This window comes from Saccopteryx leptura, chromosome 2 (genome assembly GCF_036850995.1).
Source record: "Saccopteryx leptura isolate mSacLep1 chromosome 2, mSacLep1_pri_phased_curated, whole genome shotgun sequence".
Taxonomy (NCBI): domain Eukaryota; kingdom Metazoa; phylum Chordata; class Mammalia; order Chiroptera; family Emballonuridae; genus Saccopteryx; species Saccopteryx leptura.
The window spans coordinates 34,624,056-34,648,987 of NC_089504.1; the positions used below are offsets into that span (position 1 = coordinate 34,624,056).

A 24,932-nucleotide genomic window follows, 5' to 3' on the forward strand; every position below is an offset into this window, starting at 1 on the left:
CAGAATAGCATTATCATTATTTTCCAAATTGTCATGTGAAAAAGACCTATCAGAGGACACGTATATGAATTTGATCAAATTTTAAAGTGCCTTTCCCCCCCCCCTTTTAAACCACAACATTCTCTTTAAATCTTTGACTCTTTCTGCTGGTTATTTTCTACTAGTAATCTATTAACCCATGACAAATGAACAGGTTTAGAAACAGCTTTATATATGGTTAAGCTTTTAAATCTGTGGGCTTGCATGCTTTTGAATAATTTATATGGCAGGCAATACGTCTCCACTCCCCCCCCCCCCCACCACCACCAAGAGAACCAACAGGATAGAAAACAGAATTATGCATACAGAGAAACTTAAAATGGGTGAGAGTATATTACAAGTAAGTGGGTAAAAGGATAGGCTATCCATGCTGGGATAACTGGTCATCAAATGGGATAAAAAATGATTCTTGTTGGCTCTGAAGAGCTGCCCAGAAACAAGGGCCACAATCCCTTCGATGTTAACATATTGACCTACTCAATTTCATTCTTACACTATTTCCCTTTAGGTAGGAAGCACAAGAAACAGTCCCCACTTATAGGGAGTATAAAATTAAGGTGACCAACCTTTTATAATGAAAAGGAGGACAAAAATAAATTGAAGAAAACAATATCGTAAATAAAAGAAACATTTTATTCATTGCAACAATACATTATGACAAATGCATAAAAACATTTGTAATGTTTTATATTGTAATTATGCTTACATACCAATTAATTTTTAATAATAATTATAAGAAAAAAGTACTCATTTAGATACAAATACGTCACATCACATGCAATGGATCGACTCTGCATCGATTGAATATGGACATTTACAGATTAGTCTTCCAATATCAAAAAGGAGGACATGTAGGAAGACACTTTTCGAGGGAGGACGGAACTTACAAAAGAAGGACTGTCCTCCCTAAAGGAGGACGATTGGTCACCTTAATAAAATGTGCTGCTCCCTCCCTTGGAAAGCGCGAGAACTCGGATTGCTGACTGCCTTGAAAGGGCAGGCATCTGCAGTAGATCCGCGTGAGACACCTGAGACACAGGTTCCGGCCAGGAACAACAGAGGCGGACATTCCTCTGGGCCATAACAATAATCTCCGAGTTGCCCCGCACCCTACTCCCAGCACCGGCGGGACACTAACCAGCACCCCTTCGCCAATGCGGCTTTGCGTAGGCGCCAGGATAGAGACCGGAAGCGGAAGGCTGGAACGCGTTGGGCGGGCACTTCTGTGACCACTAACCATGCGCGGGTTGGAGGAACAACGGCCTCGGCCGCTTGCGACCGCGTGCGGGTGCGTGAAGCCGGCTCTGGAGACAGGTAACTTGTGAGCAGCTACTGGTTTCGCACTCGGAAGAGGCCTAGGTTTGGGCAGCCCAGTTTACTGCAGAGAGGGACGTGATATGCGAGACCTGGAACTAATGTGCGTTATTCGCACACATTGCAATGGCTCGGGTCACGTGCCCCGGCGACCACGTGACGTCTCAGGCGGACCGGGTTAGGTCATTTCGTGTCTGGCTACCTGACAGCCGCCTAGTTTTGATACGGTGCTGGAAACAGGCACGTCCCTTGCAACAGGCTTCTCTTAGTCGCTTTTCGGCCATACAGTTGAGAGAATGTTTGCCGCTGGTGTTTTGCGGGTTGGGAGTTAATAAATGCCACTAGCAGCAGGCGTCCTGTGCTGTAGGAAGTGAGGAGGGCACCGGGAAAGGTCAGAGGAGGAAACAGTTTTAAACCGGGCCCGGGGAAAATGGATATGGGTTTGATTCTATTTTCACTTCTTTTTAAAAAAAAATTTATTTATTTATTTTGTGACAAAGACAGAGACCGATAGGGACAGACAGACAGGAAGGGAGAGAGATGAGAAGCATTAATTCTTCGTTGCAGCACCTTAGTTGTTGGTTGCTTTCTCATATGTGCCTTGACCCCGGGGCGGGGGCTACAGCAGACCAAGTGACCCGTTGCTCAAGCCTGAGACCTTGGGCTCAAGCTGGTGAGCTTTGCTCAAACCAGATGAGCCAGCGCTCAAGCTGACGACCTCCAGGTTTCAAACCTGGGAGCTCCACATCCCAGTCCGGCGCTCTATCCACTGCGCCACCGCCTGGTTAGGCCCTTGTGTATGTTCTAAATGTTTGATTTAAATTTCCTAAAAGTACTGTTACCTGGTCAAAGGTTGTGCTCATTGAAAAAAAAAAAAAAATTGTTGCACACTGCCAGATTACAGGTCTAATATTTTGATAGGCAAGAAAGTGCATGGCTCAAAGGTCTACAGAACATGGGATTAGGGAGCTGGAATCCAGAAGTACTGGATGGACAAGATGGTTTGGGAACTGTTGGTTGAATTCAGACAGCAGAGAACCTTGTACACTGGCTCAGAAATGTGCAATCTGTTAACAGTGGTAAACATGGAAAGTTAGAGAGTAGCAGGACATAAGGAATTCAAGAATCTGAAGGATTACTTGACCAGGTGGTGGCGCAGTGGATAGAGCGTTGGACTGGGATGAGGAAGGACCCAGGTTCGAGACCCTGAGGTCGCCAGTTTGAGCGCGGGTTCATCTGGTTTGAGCAAAGCTCACCACCTTGAACCCAAGGTTGCTGGCTGGAGCAAGGGGTTACTCCGTCTGAAGTCCCATGGTCAAGGCACATATGAGAAAGCAATCAATGAACAACTAAGGTGTTGCAAGGAAAAACTGATGATTGATGCTTCTCATCTCTCTCCCTTCCTGTCTGTCTGTTCCTGTCTATCCCTCTCTGTGGGGAAGAAAAAAAATAGAATCTGGAGGATTAGTGTAATGAGTTTTGAGGAGGGAAGGGACTCACAGAGGGGAGACATTATAAGAAGGGTAATTTAATAATCCAGGCAAGAGGTGGAAAGGACCTGAACTTTTCTGTCTGCACAAAACATTAATAATTTGTTGGGGTTTTGTTTTTTTTTTAATTTTTATTTATTTATTTATTCATTTTAGAGAGGAGAGAGAGAGGGAGAGAGAGAGACAGGGGGGAGGAGCTGGAAACATCAACTCCCATATGTGCCTTGACCAGGCAAGCCCAGGGTTTTGAACCGGCGACCTCAGCATTTCCAGGTCGACGCTTTATCCACAATTTGTTGGGGTTTTTTATTTCACAGTTAATACAATTGTAATACATGCTGTTAAACGGAAGGAAAAGCCTGAGCAAGGGCTTGAAAAACCACTCCTCGCAGAGCGCTGTCTGTTGTAGTGGGCGCTTCCCATATTTTAGTAATATTATAACTTTCCAATATAGCTATTATTATCCTTGTTTTATAGATGAGAAAACTGGGGTTCAGAGAGGTAAGCAGTTTTGCCCAAGGTCACACAGCTAGTATAGTGGCCCTGTGTTGTTTTTGTCCCTTTTCTCTTCTGACACCTGCCCTAACCTTCCCATGGTACTTTAGGGAATCACTTCACCCCAATTTAATGTGGTTCTCATCCCAGTGTTACCCTGGCATACCTATGCTTATCCCTGTCCTGAATGTAAGGCATTTTGGTGTGTGTGTGTGAGTGTGAGAGAGGGAGACAGAGACAGAGACAGACAGACAGTAAGGGAGAGAGATGAGAAGCATCAATTCTTCGTTGCAGCACCTTAGTTGTTCATTGATTGCTTTCTCATATGTTCCTTGACTGGGTGGCTACAGCAGACCGAGTGACCCCTTGCTCAAGCCAGCAACCTTGGGCTCAAGCTGGTGAGCCTTGCTCAAACCGGATGAGCCTGCGCTCAAGCCAGTGACCTTGGGTCTCGAACCTGGGTCCTCCGTGTCCCAGTCCGATGCTCCATCCACTGCGCCACTGCCTGATCAGGCTAAGGCATTTTGATTTAATTTTGATTGTCCATTTCTGGCAATATACTGGACACCCCTCAGGGTTAGAGCTGTTTTTTATTTATATCTGCACTCAGGCACTTAGCACAGCACTTATATCAAATGGTAGGTGCTTAATGTTTAAAAAAAATTTTTTTTTTTTTTTGAGATATGAGGCAAGAGGAAAGAGATCAAGATTCCCCTGGGTGGATGTTCTCAGGCCTCCAAGTAGAGCATTCAAGTAACATTTATATTTGGAAAGCATTGAGCATTTGTATTTCATAGCATTTATATACTCCCAAGAACAGGGCACAGAGAATATAATAATAAATAATAAATAAGTTCCAGAGGGTTCAGACATACTAGAATATGTTAAGTTCCCACTAGGTTATTAATGGACATTTGATGTATTGAGAGTGATCTCAAGGTCTAAGAGTGATGTGGTGGAGGGACCTCTACAACATAGCTCCTGAGTAAGCTTTTAGTCATTGATAGCCCAGTGTTATCTTGCTTATGTTCTAGATAGAGATGTGCAAAGAGGAGTGGAATACACTGATTGGTTACAATTTATATTCATCATAGCTTATGTGTAACTTATGAAAAACAGGTATAGACTGTTTCAATGAGGTGGTAGCTCAGTTAGCTATAAACTTGTAGGTCCCTAATCAGATAGTGAAGGGCAGAAGTCTTTGATCATGACTGCAGGTACATGTGAGATTCTCCCAGCCAACTGTTAACTCCACTTTGATAAGAGTTCTTGCTTTGTATCTTTTCTCCAAATTTAATACAATGTCAGGCAATTGTAGCCGGTTGGAAAGTGTTAAAAAAAAAACAACCCATAAAACAGGACACAAGGGGATCCCAGATGATTAGAAGTCCCTTTTGGCCATTTGTCTTCATGACATTTTAGTGAACACCAGAAAATTGTTTGACTTCAGTTTCTTCTTTAAAATATTTACTATGTGTATTCCACAGAAGATTTTTTTTTTTAAAAAAGGAATGCCTGTAAACATACTTGGGAAAAAATTTAAAGTCATCAAAAACATCCATAATGTGCGTGGATCTTAGAATCCTAGTATTGAGAGGGAGAAAGCAAGTCTGAGAAGATAACATACAGTTTTCAACCTGTTTTTATAGCACTCAAAGACAAAATAAATGAAATATTGTTTAGTTATACATATGCATGTGATCAAATCATATTTAAAAAGGAAGTGAATGAGCCTGACCAGGCGGTGGCGCAGTGGATAGAGTGTCGGACTGGGATACAGAGGACCCCGAGGTCGCCAGCTTGAGTACGGGCTCATCTGGTTTGAGCAAAAGCTCACCAGCTTGAACCCAAGGTCGCTGGCTCCAACAAGGGGCTACTTGGTCTGCTGAAGGCCCGCGGTCAAGGCACATATGAGAAAGCAATCAATGAACAAGTAAGGTGTTGCAACACGCAATGAAAAACTAATGATTGATGCTTCCCATCACTCTCTGTTCCTGTCTGTCTGTCCCTGTCTATCCCTCTCTCTGACTCTCTCTCTGTCTCTGTAAAAAAAAAAAAAAAAAAAAAAAAAAAAAAGAAGGAAGTGAATGATAAAGACCAGGTCAGGCTCCTGTTTATCTCGAGGAGAAAGTATGGTTGTGGGGTAGGAGAGAAACAACATAAAAAAATACAAGTTGTGCCTGGCCAGTTTGCTCAGTGGATAGAGTGTCGGCCCATTGTGCAGATGCCCAAAGTTCAATCCCTGGTCAGGGCACACGTGAGAAGCGACCATCTGCTTCTTTTCCCCTACTTCTCCCTCTTCTCTGTCTTTTCTCTCTGTTTTCCTTTTACAGCCAGTGGCTTGATTGGTTCCAGCATGGCTCTGGGTGCTGAGATAGCTCAGTTGATCCAAGCATGTCAACCTCAGGCACTAAAAATAGCTTGGTACTTGAGCATCAACCTGATATGGGGTTGTTGGGTGGATCCTGGTTGGGGCACATGCAGTAATCTCACTATCTCCCCTCCTGTCGCTTAAAAAAAAAAAAAAGACGTACATAATCCTTTTTTCCATAACACATGAATTTTTTGAATACCTACACTCTTGCAGGCAAGTTCTATTAGACAATGAGAACACAGCAATAAACAAAAACAGAAAAATCTCCCCACTTGGAGCTTACATTCTAGAGGAGTCAAGTGCAACTAGACCAAGCCCAATCTGAAATCTACCTGCCTGTAAATATTTTAGTAGTATGATCCCATGCATTCATGTTATTGCTTAATTAAACTAGTTTGTTTCATATGTTGTTTTCAACATATGAAAACATCTTTACTTAAATACAACTACTATCTCCTACCATTATTCTTTGCCTTGTATTTTATACCCCAGCCAAACAAAGTAGCTTGTTCCCTGCATATCCAATAACATTTCTCATTTAACTTTGTGCATGTTATTCTCTCTATATGAAATACTCTCTTAGCCCTCATCAGTCGCATAACTTGGTAATGGAAGCATAGAATTTGAATTATGGCCATAGTAGGTCTTCTAACAATGTCCTCTTCCTTTCCTTCTTTATTTCCTGGACTTATGCTCTTTCCAGTATATCATCGAAAGTAACAACTTTAACCTTTTCAGCTCATAACACACATAAACTAATAACTAAAATTCTGCAACATACTCAAAAATATATTTTTGCCCATCTGACAAAAAACAGGTATAATTTTGATTAATTTACTTTAAAAAAAGTAATTACCTAACCTTTTTGTTCCAAAGTGACTTTTAGGAAAATTAGGTACCTATACATTTATGTATAAAAGGATTACTGTTACCAAGAATTAACCAGTCGGACACAACCTTATTTGTGGCGTGACCAATAAGATGCAACTCTATTGTATGACCTATATATTTATGGTTCAAGACAAAGCGTTTATAACAAATGGCTCTTGTTGTGTTGGCTCTTGTCATTCTGAGGGAAAAGAGGTCAGTGCCCCTGACTAAATAGGCATTGCATGTTTCAAAAATTCTTACGGCCTCCCGTTGAAAATCTTTGGTATATAACAATACATATATAATGATGAGGATATTTATATGTATTCATCAATACTATAAGAATCATGTTCTGTAGTTGTATGTATATCACCTAGTATAGTGGTCGGCAAACTCATTAGTCAACAGAGCCAAATATCAATAGTACGACGATTGAAATTTCTTTTGAGAGCCAAATTTTTTAAACTTAAACTATATAGGTAGGTACATTCCTTATTGAAGTAGCGCCCGCACGTGGTATTTTGTGGAAGAGCCACACTCAAGGGGCCAAAGAGCCACATGTGGCTCGCGAGCCGCAGTTTTCCAACCAGGGACCTACTAGATTTCGAAACTGGAATATCCATGCATTTAAAAAAAACATGTTTTCCTACATCTTCGATGACCTTCTCACTAATGATTTCTTATCTAATTTTCTTCTGTAGGGAATCTTTTAACTGAGCCGATTGGCTACTTGGAATCCTGTTTCTCAGCCAAGAATGGTACTCCAAGGCAGCCATCCATTTGTAGCCATTCAAGGGCTTGTTTGAGAATTAGAAAGAGCATCTTTAATAATCCTGAACATTCTCTGATGGGCTTAGAACAGTTTTCTCATGTTTGGTAAGTGTTTTACAGTTAGAAGTGGTACTTTGGGCCAGAGCTGCCCTCAGTAAAAAGTATTCCAGTTGATATGCCCCAACTGATGGAGGCAACCTTGGAGCCTGCCATCCAGACCGCCCTTGTCTAGTACATGAAATTCTTATCCTACATCTGTGTGCATGATTGTCTGTATAACTGGGATACCCTGAGGGACGCTTGGGATCCACTGAGTGGGCTAGTCCGTTTGCGGTTCTAACTGTGATCTACGCTTTTCTATTGAGCTGAAATCTGTAGACCTCAATTCTGACTATGAGTAGTCATTCTGTCCTCTACACCAGGAGTGAGCAAGCTGTGGCCCATGGGCCAAATCCATCCCACCTTCTGTTTTTGTAAGTGAGTTTATGGGAACAGCTACCCATATTTGTTATGTTACAGCAGTAGAGTGAATAGTGATAGCACAGACCAGTTGCCCTAGACCAGTGGTCGGCAAACTGCGGCTCGCAAGCCACATGCGGCTCTTTGGCCTCTTGAGTGTGGCTCTTCCACAGAATGCCACATTTTTAGCAAAGGCCAGCTTAGGAGTACCCTAAATAAGTTAATAACAATGTACCTACCTATATAGTTTAAGTTTAAAAAATTTGGCTCTCAAAAGAAATTTTAATCATTATACTGTTGATATTTGGCTCTGCTGACTAATGAGTTTGCCGACCACTGCAGACCCATGAAGAATTAAGTCTACTCTTCCTAAAAGACAAAAGAGGCCTTAGAAATCTGGATACTTTAAATAAAATATTGCCTATGTTAAGGCCTGTGTTATATTAGTGTCACTTGAAATTCTATCTGTCTGTTCTTCCTCGTCCCAACATCAGCAGTATGAATTTGTCTAATTTTACTGGTGAAAATCTAAAAGTAAGTGTTTAATCTGACATAGTTAATTTTTTCATGTTAGTTTGGGAACATGGGTAAAATAGAAAAAAATATGAGTGTTCTGATATAATGTGTATACTTTTGGTTGAATTATTTAAGTTAGAAACATTGCTGATATAAAAAAAATTGACATGGGGAATTTAGATTTTTTGTTATATCTCCTATTTTTCTCCTCTTTAATCCTTACCCCTGAACACTCTTCAGGGATTACTGCTGCTAACAGCTTAGTGTATATCCTGTCAGACCTTTTCTTTCTATTCTTTTTTTTTTAAGTGAGAGGTAGAGAGACAGACTTCTGCATGCACCCTGACTGGGATCCACTTGCAAGCTCCCTAAGTGGGTGATGCTCTGCCCATCTGGGGCCATTGCTTCATTGCTCAGCAACCAAGCTATTTTTAGCACCTGAGATGAGGCTATGGAGCCATCCTCAGTGCCTGGGGCCAACTTTGCTGGAACCAGTTGAAGTCATGGCTGCAGGAGGAGAAAAGAAAGAGAGAGAAGGGGGAGGGGAGGGGTCAAGAATCAGGTGGTTGCTTTTCCTGTGTGCCCTGACTGGGAATTGAACCTGGGACATCCACATGCCAGGCTGATGCTCTACCACTGAGCAAACCAGCCAGGGCCTTCTTTTTCTTTTTTGATACACATAGAGACATAAATGTACACATACAGAATAAGTTTTTTTAAATGGAATGTTTTTTCACTTAGTATATATCATAATAATACATATAGATTTACCTTTATTTACCTAAACAGCTGTCTATCATTGCAAAATATAGATGTACCATGATTTGATTATTTCCTTGTTAATGGACATTTATTTTGCTATTACTGTAATGCTGTAACAAACCCTCATACACACATATTCTTAGGCACGCATATTTTTATGAATAGGATATCAGAATTGACTGTATTGGGTCAATACTTACCATTTTGGAGAGCTGCTGCTAAATTGCTCTCCAAAAAGCTTAACCAATTTCTATTTCCAAAGTATATGAAACTGATCTTTTCCCTACATGCCAACACTATGTTATTAATTTTTTGCATTTTTGTCTGACAGGAAAATTTGTTTTTCAGTTTAACTTCTTAACTATTAACAAAGTTCAACATCTTTTTATTTGGTTGTTAGCTATTTCTGTTTCTTTTGTAAATTACCTATTCATGTTCTTTGTTTAGTTTCCTATATTGGGTTGTCCTTCACTTTGTGATTTGCAGGAATAGTTTATATACCACAGATACTAACCCATTGTCTGTTACACATACAGTAAACATTTTCTCCTGGGATGACATTTTGTAGTGCATAAACTTAATGATTTCAGATCTGTTATTAACATTTTTCTTTATAGACTCTTGTTTTTTATCTTGTGTAGGATGACTCATTTTCTTCATCCTTAAAATGGGGGCTACTTTATATTTCTTTGGATTGTTAAGCAGATTATGGTAAATGAAATGAGTATAAAATGTCTAGCATACTGCCTGGCATATAGCAGGCACTTACCTAGTGGGTATTGTTTAGTCAGGCACTTGACAAACATCTATCCAGTTTTTACTATGTGCCAGTCATTGTATTAGTGGCAAAGCATACAGAGATAAGACTGCCTTCCTTAAAGATGCAGGAATGGTATTATTTTTTTTTCATAAATACATTTTAATACCATTAAAAATATTCTTTTTGTTTTACTTTGTAGGGATTAAAGTTTTTCCCCCTCAACTCATTATGATAAATTAGCTTTTGCCTTTTCTTATTTGGTGCTTTGCTTTATTTTCAATAGGATTTTGTTTGTTTTTCACAAAAATGGTCATTTGAGCTATAAGGCGAAAGTGCAGCCTCCTAGGCTGAACGGTGCGAAGACTGGTGTTTTCTCCACCAGGAGCCCACATCGTCCCAATGCAATAGGACTGACCCTGGCTAAGCTGGAAAAGGTGGAAGGTAACACATGTCATATCTACTTTTACCTTTCTTTCCTTAGAAAGAAGTTTTATAAAATCAACATAGTATTCAGTCTTGGCTGTTACTCAGACAGGTACCATTGGGGTTAACCCTTCAGAACCTCCATCCATTGAAGAAAATGAAATGACTAAAAGAATGTTAGCGCCTGACACGCTGAGGACTTGGGTTCAAAATGCCAAGGTCACCGGCTTGAGCATGGGTTCACCAGCTTGAGAGTGGGGTCGCCAGCTTGAGCATGGGATCATAGACGTGACCTCATGGTAGCTGGCTTGAGCAAGAGGCCATTGGCTCGGCTGGAGTCCCCTGGTCAAGGCACATATGAGAAGCAATCAGTGAACAACTAAGGTGCTGTAACTATGAGTTGATGCTTTTCATCTCTCTCCCTTCCTTCTCTCTCTTGCAAAAAAAAGAAGAAAAAGAATGTTAGCATTGAAACACTTTGAAATAATCTCTCAAAGGATGCTAAGAGCTTGCTTATATTGTTAAATTTATCAAAAGTTTAAATTATTTAAAAATAATTTTTAAGATTTCATAATCATTAAATTAGTAACCAAATTTTCTCTGACTTGGAATGCAGTAAAACACAAAATGATTAAAAAGTGATTGGAGACTCTGGCCGGTTGACTCAGTGGTAGAGCGTCGGCCTGGCGTGCAGAAGTCCCGAGTTCAATTCCCGGCCAGGGCACACAGGAGAAGCACCCATCTGCTTCTCCACCCCTCCCCCTCTCCTTCCTCTCTGTCTCTCTCTTCCCCTCCCGCAGCCGAGGCTCCATTGGAGCAAGGATGGCCTGGGCGCTGGGGATGGCTCCTTGGCCTCTGCCCCAGGCGCTAGAGTGGCTCTGGTCGCGACAGAGAGACGCCCCAGAGGGGCAGAGCATCGCGCCCTGGTGGGCAGAGCGTTACCCCCAGTCGGGCGCATGCGGGAGTCTGTCTGACTGTCTCTCCCCGTTTCCAGCTTCAGAAAAATACAAAAAAAAAAAAAAAAGGTGATTGGATGCTTTCAAAATTGAACACACAGTAAACTGGATGTGCTTGCCTTTGTAGTAATCACATAGGGTGTTGTGTCATTTCATCCTTTCAGCCTCGAGGATATGAACATGCATGGTGGCTGCAGCACATAGTCAGTTGTGATGTGTGGCAGAGAACCTGGGAGGAATCACACTAGAGGCTCGAACATCTGTCAGACTGTGGAAGTACCTGTGTAGAGTACAAGAGTAGTTTTCATTCCATGTTCATGTATAGCCTAGTTACAGAACCACACATTTTTGGAAGGCAAGCATTTCTTTCTTGAATCACTCTGCCCTAATCAGCACATTTGTTAGAGAGGCAGAAGGTGAACAGCAGGTAGATTGGGAGTCAGGAGACCTTTCCAGGCTCAGCTTGCTTATTTGTCCAGTGGGCAGAGAAGAAGGATCTACCCTCCCTGGAACTCTGCATGATTTTTTGAGAATCTTGTGAGACAAAAGCTGTAAGAGTACTTGCCAGACTGTTGGGTGCTAAAAATATGAGAGCAGTTATTTTGCTTATTCTTTCCCAGAACTTGAACTCCCTGCTGGATTGTATTCAGCCAGGCCTTGGGTACCTTTACCTTTCTTTCCTTAAAAAGAAGTCTTTTTTTTCTTTTTTTTCTTTTTTTGTATTTTTTTTGAAGTTGGAAACGGGGAGGCAGTCAGACAGACTCCTGCATGTGCCCAACTGGGATCTACCCGGCACGCCCACCAGGGGGCGATGCTCTGCCCATCTGGGGCGTCGCTCTGTTGCAACCAGAGCCATTCTAGCACCTGAGGCAGAGGCCACAGAGCCATCCTCAGCGCCCGGGCCAACTTTGCTCCAATGGAGCCTTGGCTGCAGGAGGGGAAGAGAGAGACAGAGAGGAAGGAGAGGGGGAGGGGGGGGGGGGAGGAGATGGGCGCTTCTCCTGTGTGCCCTGGCCGGGAATTGAACCCGGGACTCCACTCCAGGCCAACGCACCACCACTGAGCCAACCAGCCAAGGCCAAAAAGAAGTCTTATAAAATAAACAGAGTACTCTGGTAGGTTTTCTGGGAAAATTCTGTTGCTGATCTAGCTTGAGTGTTATCAGTTTGTGATGGCTAACCAACCTGGGTAAACAGGACTAGAACATTTTATGATCATTCGTCTAATCCAGGGGTCCCCAAACTTTTTACACAGGGGGCCAGTTCACTGTCCCCCAGACCGCTGGAGGGCCGCCACATACAGTGCTCCTCTCACTGACCACCAATGAAAGAGGTGCCCCTTCCGGAAGTGCGGCAGGGGGCTGGATAAATGGCCTTAGGGGGCTGCATGTGGCCCGCGGGCCGTAGTTTGGGGATGCCTGGATATTTTCTGAGCACTGACTATGCCAGGCATTGTTCTGGGTGGTGGGGATATAGTGGTAAGCAAACCAGATAAAAATCCCTGCCCTACAGAAGAGCTTCACATTCTGATGGGGGAGATCAGATCAGAAAAGTGAAAGGCAAGCAGTAGCATTGTAGACACTTTTACTAAGTAAGCAGTATAGTGACTACTAGCATTTGTGTGGTGTTTACAGTTTATAAAGAATATTCATTTATGTTATCTCACAGTGGCTCTGGGGGTCCGATCGGATAACAATCTCCATTTTATGGATTGAGGGCACTGATATTTTTTGATGTTAGGTAATTTATCTAATAGCATCTAGCCAGGGGTTGTCTGACTCCAAATCCTGTGAACTCTTACCTATGCGACAGTGCCTTTCTTTCTTCTGTAGACATTGTTAGGCGTAATTTAGAAAGTGCAAAATCATTTTTCCAGAGTTCCAGGCTCACTCACAGTAATCATAATTTTAAAAATCAAAGTTCTTTTTATTATTATGTTTTTAAAAATAGAGATAGAATTGAATGTGATCACATAGAGTTTTTGTTTTGTTTTTTGTTTTTGTTTTTTTTTCATTTTTCCAAAGCTGGAAACCGGGAGGCAGTCAGACAGACTCTCGCATGCGCCCGACTGGGATCCACCCAGCATGCCCACCAGGGGGCGATGTTCTGTCGCTCTGTTGCATCCAGAGCCATTCTAGCGCCTGAGGCAGAGGCCACAGAGCCATCCCCAGCGCCCGGGACATCTTTGCTCCAATGGAGCCTCGGCTGTGGGAGGGGAAGAGAGAGACAGAGAGGAAGGAGAGGGGGAGGGGTGGAGAAGCAGATGAGCGCTTCTCCTGTGTGCCCTGGCCGTGAATCGAACCCGGGTCTCCTACACGCCAGGCCGACGCTCTACCGCTGAGCCAACTGGACAGGGCCCACATAGAGTTTTAAAATTCTTATTTAGCCAGGTTCCCAGGGATCAAGTTAGTAGACTTTGCACCAGTAGTAGGAACTGGATAGCAGCTGTGTAAGTGAGAAAATAAGGACCTGTTTTTAATATATGGCAGTGGTGATGTGTGTCCTGCTTAATTGTTTGAGTCTTGATAGAGTATTAGATTTCGATTGCTGCATAAGAAATTATGCACTTATTGGTTTAAACAATACACATTTATTATGTTTTTGAAACATTATTGTTTTTGGAGGTCAGGAGCTGGGTCCTCTGCTTAGGGTCTCACGGGGTTACAATTAAGGTGTTAGTTGGGATGAGTTCTTACTGGAAGCTTGACTGTGGAAGAGTTCACTTCCAAGCTCATTCAGGTTATTGGCAGAATTCACTTCCTTGTAGTTGTGGAACTGAGGGCTCCAGCTTCTTGCTGATTGTTGGCTGGTGGCTGCCCTGAGCTCCTAGACAGCGCCTGCACTGCCTTGCCATGTGGGCTTTCCCTGCTTGGCTGCTTACTTCACCAAGCCTCCGGGGAGAGTCTCTTGAGTGAGTCTGCCAGCAGGCACAGGAATCTTTGGTAACATAAGATAGTCACTGAAATGATACCAAGTCACACTCAAGGAAGGGATTATACAAGGCAATGAACCCCAGGAGGTGGGCACCATGGGGGGACCCCTTAGAGTCTGTTTGATCCAACAGAAACCCTCGTCGGTCCCACAGAGGTACATTGAGGACACTGATGTGCCTGCATCGGAGGTAGAAGCCCCGGTGGATCGAAGATGAGTCGGCCCTGCCCAGTGCTGAAGGGCTCACGTGCTCACTGTCGAGGGAGAGAGACTGGAAGAGGGTCATTGCCACACCACGTGAAACGGCTCGAGGAGATGTTCATATTCGGGTTCCTCTCAACCCAAAGGAAAGAGCACTTAGGTCTGAGGAGCCAGAAAGGCTTTGTAGAAGAGGTGTTATGGGAGAGCCTTGAAGAGCAGGTAGGAGTTTGAGGTATAAAGGAGGACGGGTCTCCAGTGTGTGTCAGCACTGGGTGAGAGAGAGCCTGGTTTGTAGAGAATTGGGAGTAAGGTTGGTGAGACACAAAGATGATGTTGGTTCTCCAGTTGTTTGCACTATTCTTCATTATTATTTCTAAGAGGTATTTTTCATGTTATAGGTGGAGCTATATACCTTTCTGGAATTGACATGATTCATGGCACACCTGTACTGGACATAAAGCCCTACATAGCTGATTATGACTCACCACAAAATTTTAGTGAGCCTTTAGGCGAGTGTAATTTACAGAATAACCAATATAAACTGAAAGTTGTGTCTCGGTCTGATGGCAAGACTGACAGCTCTGCCCAGCAGCAGCTCTCAGGGTACAGTGACCCGCAGCCCTGCAGTCTCACTGAGGAGAAACCTAAAGGTTCCGAAGACAGAACTTCAGCAGAAAACGACGTGCAGCACAATGACCCAGCCACAGCCCCGCGGAGCTTGCCTGAGCACAGAGAGGTAGCAGCAGACTCGGGTTTAGAATCAAGAAGTGATTGCAGGCTGAGTGTGGCAGAGGAGCAGACTGGCCCATATTGCCCGGAGAAGAGCTCTTCAGAGGAGGGCACAGTTCAGAGGCCAAGGAGAGGGAGAGGAGCAGGGGTCCCACAAGGAGACAGTGTGGAGGTGCAGCCCGTGGCTCCTCAGTGCACTTCCAGGGTGGCTGACGCAGCCCACCGCAGCGTGGTTCCCGCCTGGGTGCGAGATGCGCCAGCGGCCACCTTGCAAGTCCGGTTTACGTCTCACGCAGAGATGGACCTTGAGCACCTCGGGTCAGAAGCTAAACCAGGTACTTCCCACTTCTTATTTCTGAATAAGAGAAGAGCTTTTGCTAGGAGATTTAGGCAAATTTGGTATTTCTGAGAGCAGAGTCTTTCAGTACAGAAATTGTCCCCATCGAGTCCTGCCCTGGAGACCTGCACTTTATTGCAGAAGAGAGGCCACAGGGCTTTTACTTGGACCCTGTTTACTTTAACACACTGTTCTTAAAAAACATCATTATTTGGTTTCTCCAGCCCAGAGCAGACCCCAAGCGGCCATCTAACATGACGGAAGGGGCCGTTATGAGGTCGGTGGTTCCAGTGGAAGTAGCCAGTTATGAAGGAGATGCCAGATTTCACTCCACTGAAGGAGTGTGCTTCTTATTCTTTTCAAAGGCTTGACGTTTAAACAAAGCATTTGGTTTGAAATTGATCTCTTTATTTAAAAAAGTTTTGTTGACCCTGGCCTGTTAGCTCAGTCAGTTAAGAGTGTCCTCCCGAAATGACAAGGTTGTGGGTTTGTTCCCCGGTCAGGGCACACATGGAAGGGACCAATGAGTGCACGGCTGAGTGGAACAACAGATGAATGCTTCCCTTCTACTTCCCCTCCACTTCCCCTCTCTCTCCCTTCCACTTCCCCTCTCTCTCCCTTTCTCTCTCTGACTCTTTAAAAATCAATAAAGGTTAAGCCCTGGCCAGATAGCTCAGTTGGAGCACAGAGGTTGCTGGTTTCATTCCTGTCAGGGCACATACAGGAGCAGCTTGATGTTCCTGTTTTTCTATCCCTGCCTCTCTCTCTCTCTCTCTCTCTCTAAAAAAGTTTTGCTTATGAAAATTGTTTTATCACTACATACATTGATGGAGAGGAGGCAGTTCAGTTTTTTTTTTAAGACTTTATTTATTCATTATAGAGAGGGGAGAGAGAGAGAGAGAGAAGGGGGGAGGAGCAGAAAGCATCAACTCCCATATGTGCCTTGACCAGGCAAGCCCAGGGTTTCAAACTGGCAACCTCAGTGTTTCCAGGTTGACGCTTTATCCACTGCGCCACCACAGGTCAGACAAGCTTAGTTGTTTTTGTTTGTTTGTTTCTTTGTTTTTTGTTGTGTGTTTTTTTTTTACAGAGACAGAGAGAGAGTCAGAGAGAGGGATAGACAGGGACAGACAGACAGGAACGGAGAGATGAGAAGCATCAATCATTAGCTTTTCGTTGCGCATTGCGACACCTTAGTTGTTCATTGATTGCTTTCTCATATGTGCCTTGACCGCGGGCCTTCAGCAGACTGAGTAACCCCTTGCTCGAGCCAGCGACCTTGGGTTCAAGCTGGTGAGATTTGCTTAAACCAGATGAGCCCATGCTCTAGCTGGCGACCTCGGGGTCTTGAACCTGGGTCCTCGGCATCCCAGTCCGACGCTCTATCCACTGCGCCACCACCTGGTCAGGCGCAGTTCAGTTTTAAAAGGATTTTTGCGGTAGAACAGAGCAGAAAATTCTGCTGCACAGAAAATTCCTGATAGTATTTATACTGCCCCTTGTCTTGTGGTTATTGTTGAAGGTTACCTACTTTGGAAAGTTTTATCTTTTTAAAACTATAGTGTTGGCCTTTATTGATTAAAAATGGTTGAAAAGAAATTAAGCCTGACCATGTGGTGGCACAGTAGATAGAGCATTGGCCTGGGACGCTGAGGACCCAGGTTTGAAACTCTGAGGTCGCTGGCTTGAGCGTGGGTTCATCTGGCTTAAGCACAGGCTCACCAGCTTGAGTGTGGAATCATAGACATGACCCCATGGTCACTGGCTTGAGCCCAAGGTCTCAGGCTTGAGCAAGGCCTCACTGGCTCAGCTGGAGCCCCCAGTCAAGGCACATAAGAGAAGGCAATCAATGAACAACTAAGGTACCGCAATGAAGAATTGATGCTTCTCATCTCTCTCCCTTCCTGTCTCTCCCTGTCTCTCTCTCACTAAAGAAAAAGAAAGAAAAAAAGAAAAGAAAAATGACAAAATATAACTCTAAAACGGACTGATTTATAATAGACAGCAGAAGTTCCAGTATAGAAATAAGAAATGACCTCAGAAAGTTCAGAATCTAGAAAAGATGAAAGATATTGAAATGGGGTGAGTGAGTTGGTACTGGAATAGAGTGTTGTGGGAACATGAAGGAGAGAAAGATTCTGATTTGGGCAGGGGGAAAAATCAGGGAAAGCTTCCTGGAGGAAAAGGTATTTGAGCTGAGCCTAGAAGGGTAAGTAGGCAGAGAAGTGAGGAAAGGCACCTATGCCAAATGACAGCTGGGCAAAGGCCTGGAGCTTCTGTCAGACACACTGTTACTGAAGTGTGTGATGTTTAGAAAACTGCTTTTTTGAGTGGTCTTACAGTCATTTTATGAGCCATGCAACAAAGAAAGCTTTGCACAGTATAACTGGTCCTTGGGTTTTTTTTGTTTTCTTTATTTTTATTTTATTTTTTTTGTATTTTTCTGAAGCTGGAAACGGGGAGAGATAGTCAGACAGACTCCCGCATGCGCCCGACCGGGATCCACCCGGCACGCCCACCAGGGGGCGATGCTCTGCCCCTCCGGGGCGTCGCTGTGTTGCGACCAGAGCCACTCTAGCGCCTGGGGCAGAGGCCAAGGAGCCATCCCCAGCGCCCGGGCCATCTTTGCTCCAATGGAGCCTTGGCTGCGGGAGGGGAAGAGAGAGACAGAGAGGAAGGAGGGGGGGGGTGGAGAAGCAAATGGGTGCTTCTCCTGTGTGCCCTGGCCGGGAATCGAACCCGGGTCCCCCACACGCCAGGCCGACACTCTACCACTGAGCCAACCGGCCATGGCCTGGTCCTTGGTTTTTGACCAGAAATTGAACTTTATGGCTTTAGTTACCAGTTTATTTATTGGATATAGCCCAGAATGATTTTTGGCTGTTTTTAAAAGTTTAATTTACTTTCAGAAGGATAAAAACCCATAACCACTCTAGATGATATATTGGGCGGAGACAATATTGTTTAAACCACACACATTTCTGGAAAGGCCAGCCTTCATATGTATGTATATGTTATGTTGTGGCTATTAAAAACTAGGTCAGAGTTTATTTTTTATTTAAGACTTTTAAAAATTAAAGTATCTTGCTATAAATGCAGGAAGTTTTGCCATTTGGCAGGGTAGACATCTGTTTGCCTGAAATACACACCGGGGTAGAAGGGGGAGGCCTGTTCTTTAGTGAGGGCGTTTACCTGTCTCAGTATATCTGTCTTACGGCTTTCAGAAGGACTCTCTCATGTCCTTGTTTCTTAGAGAATGTGGTGGTACTTAACTGGGGCTGTGACACTTGCTCTCTGAGGCACCCTCCCTTGCCTATAGCTAGTGCTCTGGGTGTGTGTGACTTTCTGAGGATGCTGGGACTCATGTGTTTCCCTGACCACGTCTCCATTTCCTCTGAGAAGAAAATGATAAGGAATTGAATGAGCATCTACATGGAGCATAGAAAAGTGACGGTTAGGTTGCTAGAAAATGAAAGCTCAGCATAATTTTGAGTGTTATGCTGTGTTCTCATTGCAGATGTTGGTCAGCCTTCATTTAAGTATTTCCAGTCAGCAGAGGAAGCAAGGCGTGCCATCGAGGCTGTGTTGTCCGCCGACCCTCGGTCTGCGTATCGGCGGAAGCTCTGCCAGGACCGCCTTTTCTACTTCACTGTAGACATAGCACATGTCACTTGCTGGTTTGGTGATGGCTTTGCAGAGGTTCTGAGGATCAAGCCGGCTTCTGAGCCTGTTCAGATGAGTGACCCTGTGGAGTCCTTGGTGTCTCTGGGATCGTAAGCAGCTTCCATCACATTTTTAATACAGTCTATTTGATTTTGGTTGTGACTGGTGGATTCTTTGTACCAACTAATATGCTTTCTTTGCAGAAAGAAGCGACACTTTGTGGTCTCACCGCTTTGATTGATTTGAATTGTTGATAATATTTATTGTAAAAACATGCATTTTAATAAACTGAAAGATAAGATTTAAAAAGATAGCTATATGCTTCTTGATTAGTTAATATTGAAGAATCCAAAGGTGATGCTGTCTCGGTGGTTTCTGAAAGAAGCTGATTGTTTTTGGCATTTGATAAAATTTGGCAGAGATCATTTAGAAGGGACTTTCAAGCTGAGGGGACCTGTTCAACAATTCATACTGATTTTCCTGTTTGCAAAATCTTAACCTCTATTTTATTCTAAATCAAACTGAGTTACTATAGCTTAGGAAGCGAACAAATCAAGAACAAGTGGTTATGAAAATCTTTAGAGATTAAACCTCTGTGCTTCAGAGACACACACTCTCTCTCTCTCATACACACTCTCTCTCTCTTAAACATGATTCCAAAATAGAGATTCAGATTTCTTTGTAAAAGAAAAGAAAATCACCCCCAGAAGTCCAAGAAAATAAAATACTAGTTTTATTTCTTATTTATTCTATGACTGTATATTGGATTAGGTTTTGGTGATAAAATGAAATAAACAAGATGCAGTTTTTGTTGCAAATCATAGTGGTGGAAGAAGACATAAGGACATTATTGCATTCAGTTAGATATAGTAATTAGTAATTATATAGTAATTAAGTTTGTACATGGTTCCTGTATAGTATCACATGGAAGCAATTGTAAGAATGTTTTTTATAGATGATTTTATCATTGTGATCTCAGATAAGATTTACGATAGCACCTATAGACATGACATAGGCTTTCATAACCACAGTTGTACATCCTCACAGCTGGTTGACCATGGTTCTGAAATGAGCCCTGCTGCCTGCACCTACTTGCACAGAGTAGTGGCTTATGGCACTGCACTCTTGAATCAAACTGGGGAAGTGTCTTTTATTTGATTTTTAAAAGCTTTTCTTTTGAGATCATAATAAATTCACAAGAAGTTGTAAAAGTAGTGTAGAGGCCCCAAGTATCCTTCACCTTAATTCTTTTTTTTTTTAATTTTTAAAAAATTCATTTTAAAGGGAGGTATACAGAGAAAGAGAGAGAGAGAAGGGGGGAGGAGCAGGAAGTATCAACTCTGATATGTGCCTTGACCAGGCAAGCCCAGGGTTTTGAACTGGCAACCTTAGCATTCCAGTTTGACGCCTTATCCACTGCACCACCACAGGTCAGGCCTCACCTTACTTTAGTTGTGATCATGTCTTACTTCACTATAGTTTAATGTTAAAACGAGAAAGTTGACATTTGTATAATCTATCCTAAATTTTGACTTAGATGTTTTTCTCTTAAAATTATTTTGAGACGAAATCAGGGCTAGAAGCACAAAATGTTCATACTTAATATGGGAAAATAAATCTGAGGACTGTGCCATTCAGCCTTCTAGCAAGAGGACTGTTCAGTTGTTTGGAGTTTTAGTATACATCCTCAAATGTTTAGAACTAAAATCCTGAAAGTAATCCAGCTTAGTTCTCTGCCAGCTCACCAGTCTCTTCAATATTCCTAGTGTTTGACCTGCTAGCCCTGAATAAAACCCTTGGTGATGATCCTTCTCCCCATCATTATGTATGGACCACGTTCATTATTAAAATTTCCTTCTTTGTATGAGATACAATCTGTCCTCCAATAACTGCCTGCCATTGTGACCACATAGCATAAGGCTAATTTCACTTCCCTGTTAGCCTGTCAGATACGATTCCAGCTTCCCACCCTTCAGGCCTCTCCTATGATATGAGCACCCCTGTTTTCTCCAGCTGTTTCCCATCTAACATGTTCAGAAGCCCCTCTCCACCCCAGTCCTTCAGCCCCCCAGTGTCCTGTTGTGAGGAAATTTGGATCTCTAGGTCATGACCTTCCATTCCTCAGAAAGAAAAATAGTTTTAAGCAAGTCTTTTTTGTTTATTTGTTTCTTGTGGGATTTTTTGTTTGTTTCTTATTTTGTCTTTTTTTTTATAAAGCAGGTCATACATCTTTTCATCTTGGAAGTTTTATCAAAAGAAGAGGAAAAGGACGCAATTCTCTGTATTGGGCATCAACATCTACCTTAAACTTAGCCTTTCCTTTTTGGTGCCTGTAGGTGGAGCCCTTGATAGATGATTATTTTCACTAGTTTGGAGATAAACTTGAGTTCAAGCTGTTCAAGTAATTTGGGTTTTCTGCCCTCCTGCCACACCCAACCTTCCAGAACAGTAATTCCCACAAGAAATGTTGATGCTTGTCAATCATACATAGGAAGAGATTAGAAGGATGAGTGCCACTTATTAAATTTTAAATTGGAGCTTGACTTACGGGGTAGAATGCATTATTCCAGCATGTGGAGGCTATGCACAGTCAGACTCATTAGCCAAACCTACAAGCATGTGTACAAGGCATTCATTCTGTTTATGTGTTTGTGACATTTTCTCTGAAAAGAAGAAAATGAAGTCAAAGACATGAATTCACCTTGTCTTGATTTCTTTTTATGATATGGTCTCAAAGAAGGCAGATGAGGACTCAACAATAATAAGTCAGTTACTGAACTTTTATCATGTCCGTGCCACTAGGCTACATGCTTTTCATACATTGAGCAGAGGTTAAGTCATGCTGAAGCTCATGTAGCTGATCAGCATGCATCGAGGATTTCGGCCCACCCGGTCCGGCCCAGAGTGGGCTCCCTTCCCAGCGTAGCTGTACTGCCTCCACCAGTGCAGGTGTAGATGCTCAGCAAACCATGCTGGTTTATTTGAGGGTCAGCCATTCTGTACGCTTACTAAGCACAGGAAGCTTTACTTAATGTGATATTTATGGGAATTCAACCACTAACTGAAGAACAGAGAGGAATAAAGGCAGAAACATTTATTCCCACTAGATCTGTGTGGAACCTCCTGGGAAGTAGGATGAGAGATAGGAACACTGAGTTTGGGCTCAGAAACTTCAAGTGCAGTTTTCTGCTCTGCCCTGTCCTAGCTGTGTGACCTTGAGCAAGTCACTGCATCCATCTTCAACTCCCTGACCTGACAGAGTTGTCACAGGATAATGCTTGGGAGAATATTTTATGAACTTTCTAATAGTCTGTTAACTTAGGTAATATTTTTATTGGGTCTATAATCATTAAATCCTTTCTCTGAGAATCTGCTCCAGCTTACCTGGCTGGACAAACATACTCGGGAGAATCAAGGGGTCCCTAAAATCCAATGTATAGATGCCTCAGTTTTCTGTATATATTATATACATGTAATACATAGACACACACACAGAGATATTTAAAAGACTTTGTTTATTGATTTTACGGAGAAAGGAGAAGGGGATGGGGAGCAAGAAGTATTGACTCATAATTGCTTCACTTTAGTTGTTCATTGATTGCTTGTCATATGTGTTTTGACCAGGCAAGCCCAGGATTTTGCACTGGCAGCCTCAGCGTCGCAGGTTGACACTATCCTCTGCGTCACCACAGGCCGGGCAATATAAATGTATATATATTTTAAAAAGTCTCCTCTTAGCAAGTTATAGGCTGTTTTGCTAAGGAAAATATCACAAATTGCCCCCACCTTAAGGACCCAATTGACATGCCACATGCCCAAGGCAACTTCTTCCCGCCTGGCTTTCCCTTCTGGTTGCACACGTACCACGGACGCCTTCACTGCCCAGGCATACAGTCACCAGCTCAACCCCTTCTCACACACGATCCTTGTTAGCACCCTTTCTCTTCTACCTTCTTTCCTGATTTCAGCCCAGATATTTCAGGAAAATCTCTGCATTTAAAATTGTAGTCATGGAGTGAAAAATATGTGAGTTCAACTTCCGTGACAGAAAAGAGGCAAGTCATAAGGATTAAAGCTCAATGAACTGTAATAGGGAAAGTTTTGTCATTGTTAAAAGTAAGGCTCCTAATCTAGATAGTTAGAAATGACACTTCAGCACCCTCTCTGTCCCTCTCTGTCCTGCTCTGCCCCTGCTCTGCCTCTGCTCTGCTTCTGTACGTTCTAGCAGGAGCAACTCACAGATTCAGGGTTTGGATCAGCTCATGTGACTGCGTAACAAGCATAAGAAAAGCCTTGTTGCCCTGGCTGGTTGGCTCGGTGGTAGAGCGTCGGCCTGGCGTGCGGAAGTCCCGGGTTCGATTCCCGGCCAGGGCACACAGGAGAAGCGCCCATCTGCTTCTCCACCCCTCCCCCTCTCCTTCCTCTCTGTCTCTCTCTTCCCCTCCCGCAGCTGAGGCTCCATTGGAGCAAAAGATGGCCCGGGCGCTGGGGATGGCTCCTTGGCCTCTGCCCCAGGCGCTAGAGTGGCTCTGGTCATGACAGAGGGACGCCACAGATGGGCAGAGCATCACCCCCTGGTGAGCGTGCCAGGTGGATCCCGGTCGGGCGCATGCGGGAGTCTGTCTGACTGCCTCCCCATTTCCAGCTTCAGAAAAATACAAAAAAAAAAAAAAAAAAAAAAAAAGAAAGAAAGAAAAGCCTTGTTAATGACCACGAGTGGCAGAAACTCAGTGATACACTCTGTTTTTTGATGCAGGGAACTTGGCCTATGAATTCACAGCACACAAACCCAATTTGAGTCAATGTGTATTTATGTTGTGCTGACAAAAAAGGAAAGATTCGATGTAGTGCAGTGTTATCTGTCTCTTTCGCTTTGTAAATAACTTGAGAATTCTATTCTGATTCTTCACTAATTCTTTATGCAATTCAAAAAATATATATATAAAGCATTTTTATTCAATATTGACAGTTTTATTTAAATAAAATTACCCACATGCTAAACACTGAAGAATGTGATACTCTTCACACCGGTATAGACATTTTGGTTTACAAAGCAGTTTTAAATACATATGTTATCTCATTTGGTATTTTAGCTACATTTTATGAGTTAATTTTGCTTCTGGGGCCTAAGCTGGGGGCTTAACCTCTATTTAAAGCAGGGGTCAGCAAACTATAGTCTGAAGGCCAAGTTGGGCCCACAGCCTGTTTTTGTATGGCATAAGTGCTAAAGTTAGTCTTTACATGAAAAAGATTATAAACAAAAGCAAACAATAAATTCCAGAGAACACATGACAGAGACTGTGGCCCACAAGGCTGAAAATATTTTACTGTCTGGCCCTTTACAGAAGAAGTTTGTTGACCTTGATTTATTTTTATTTTTTATTTTTTATTGTATGTATTTATCAGGGTGACACTGGTTAATAAAATCATACAGTTTTCAGGTGTACAATTCTATAATACATCGTCTGTATATTGTATTTTGTGTTCACCATCCCAAGTGTGTTGACCCTGATTTAGAACATTATTTCTCTGAAAAGAGGTTTTGAGTTCCTTCCTGAAAGGTTATTTACAAATTAAGTTTTGGGGTTATCACATGCTTCTAAGTCAGGGACTACCTATAGGTATATTTTGAAAGGATTTAGTCCTGTACCTGCATGAGAAAACTTATAAATGCAACATAAATAGCAAGTATGTATTATAATATCCTATTCATACATATGAAACAAGGTTATACAAATTCATGTTACGCTCATATAGAAAATTTCTAGAAGGTAAATAAAAATATGCTAACAGCGGTTGCCTTTAGGAGGTGGTCTTTGGAGAAAGAAACTTTTCATTTTATT

At 42.8% G+C, this 24,932-nt stretch overlaps 1 protein-coding gene across 2 annotated transcripts; it reads left to right on the top strand.

Annotated features, from left to right (window-relative positions):
• Positions 1-746: 746 nt before the first annotated feature.
• Positions 747-23,785, top strand: TRMO (tRNA methyltransferase O). 2 transcript variants are annotated; one of them, XM_066367588.1, is made up of 6 exons: positions 747-1,353; positions 7,284-7,458; positions 10,134-10,291; positions 14,759-15,424; positions 18,944-19,199; positions 21,307-23,785. In XM_066367588.1, the coding sequence occupies exons 1-6, from the start codon at positions 1,278-1,280 to the stop codon at positions 21,443-21,445; spliced, it is 1,470 nt and encodes a 489-aa protein (XP_066223685.1). In that variant the 5' UTR covers positions 747-1,277; the 3' UTR covers positions 21,446-23,785. The 2 variants fall into 2 exon arrangements, with proteins under 2 accessions (XP_066223685.1, XP_066223686.1); XM_066367589.1 differs by lacking the exon at positions 21,307-23,785 and adding an exon at positions 13,061-13,123 and having other exon boundaries at positions 18,944-19,708.
• The last annotated feature ends 1,147 nt before the right edge of the window (positions 23,786-24,932 follow it).

What these genes read in the sequence shown, in the direction of transcription:
- TRMO (XM_066367588.1), top strand. Translation starts at nt 1,278, where the DNA reads ATGCGCGGGTTGGAGGAACAACGGCCTCGGCCGCTTGCGACCGCGTGC. An exon ending in GAAGCCGGCTCTGGAGACAG is followed by an intron (nt 1,354 to 7,283) that starts GTAACTTGTGAG and finishes TTTCTTCTGTAG; the next exon opens with GGAATCTTTTAACTGAGCCG. An exon ending in GAACAGTTTTCTCATGTTTG is followed by an intron (nt 7,459 to 10,133) that starts GTAAGTGTTTTA and finishes TATTTTCAATAG; the next exon opens with GATTTTGTTTGTTTTTCACA.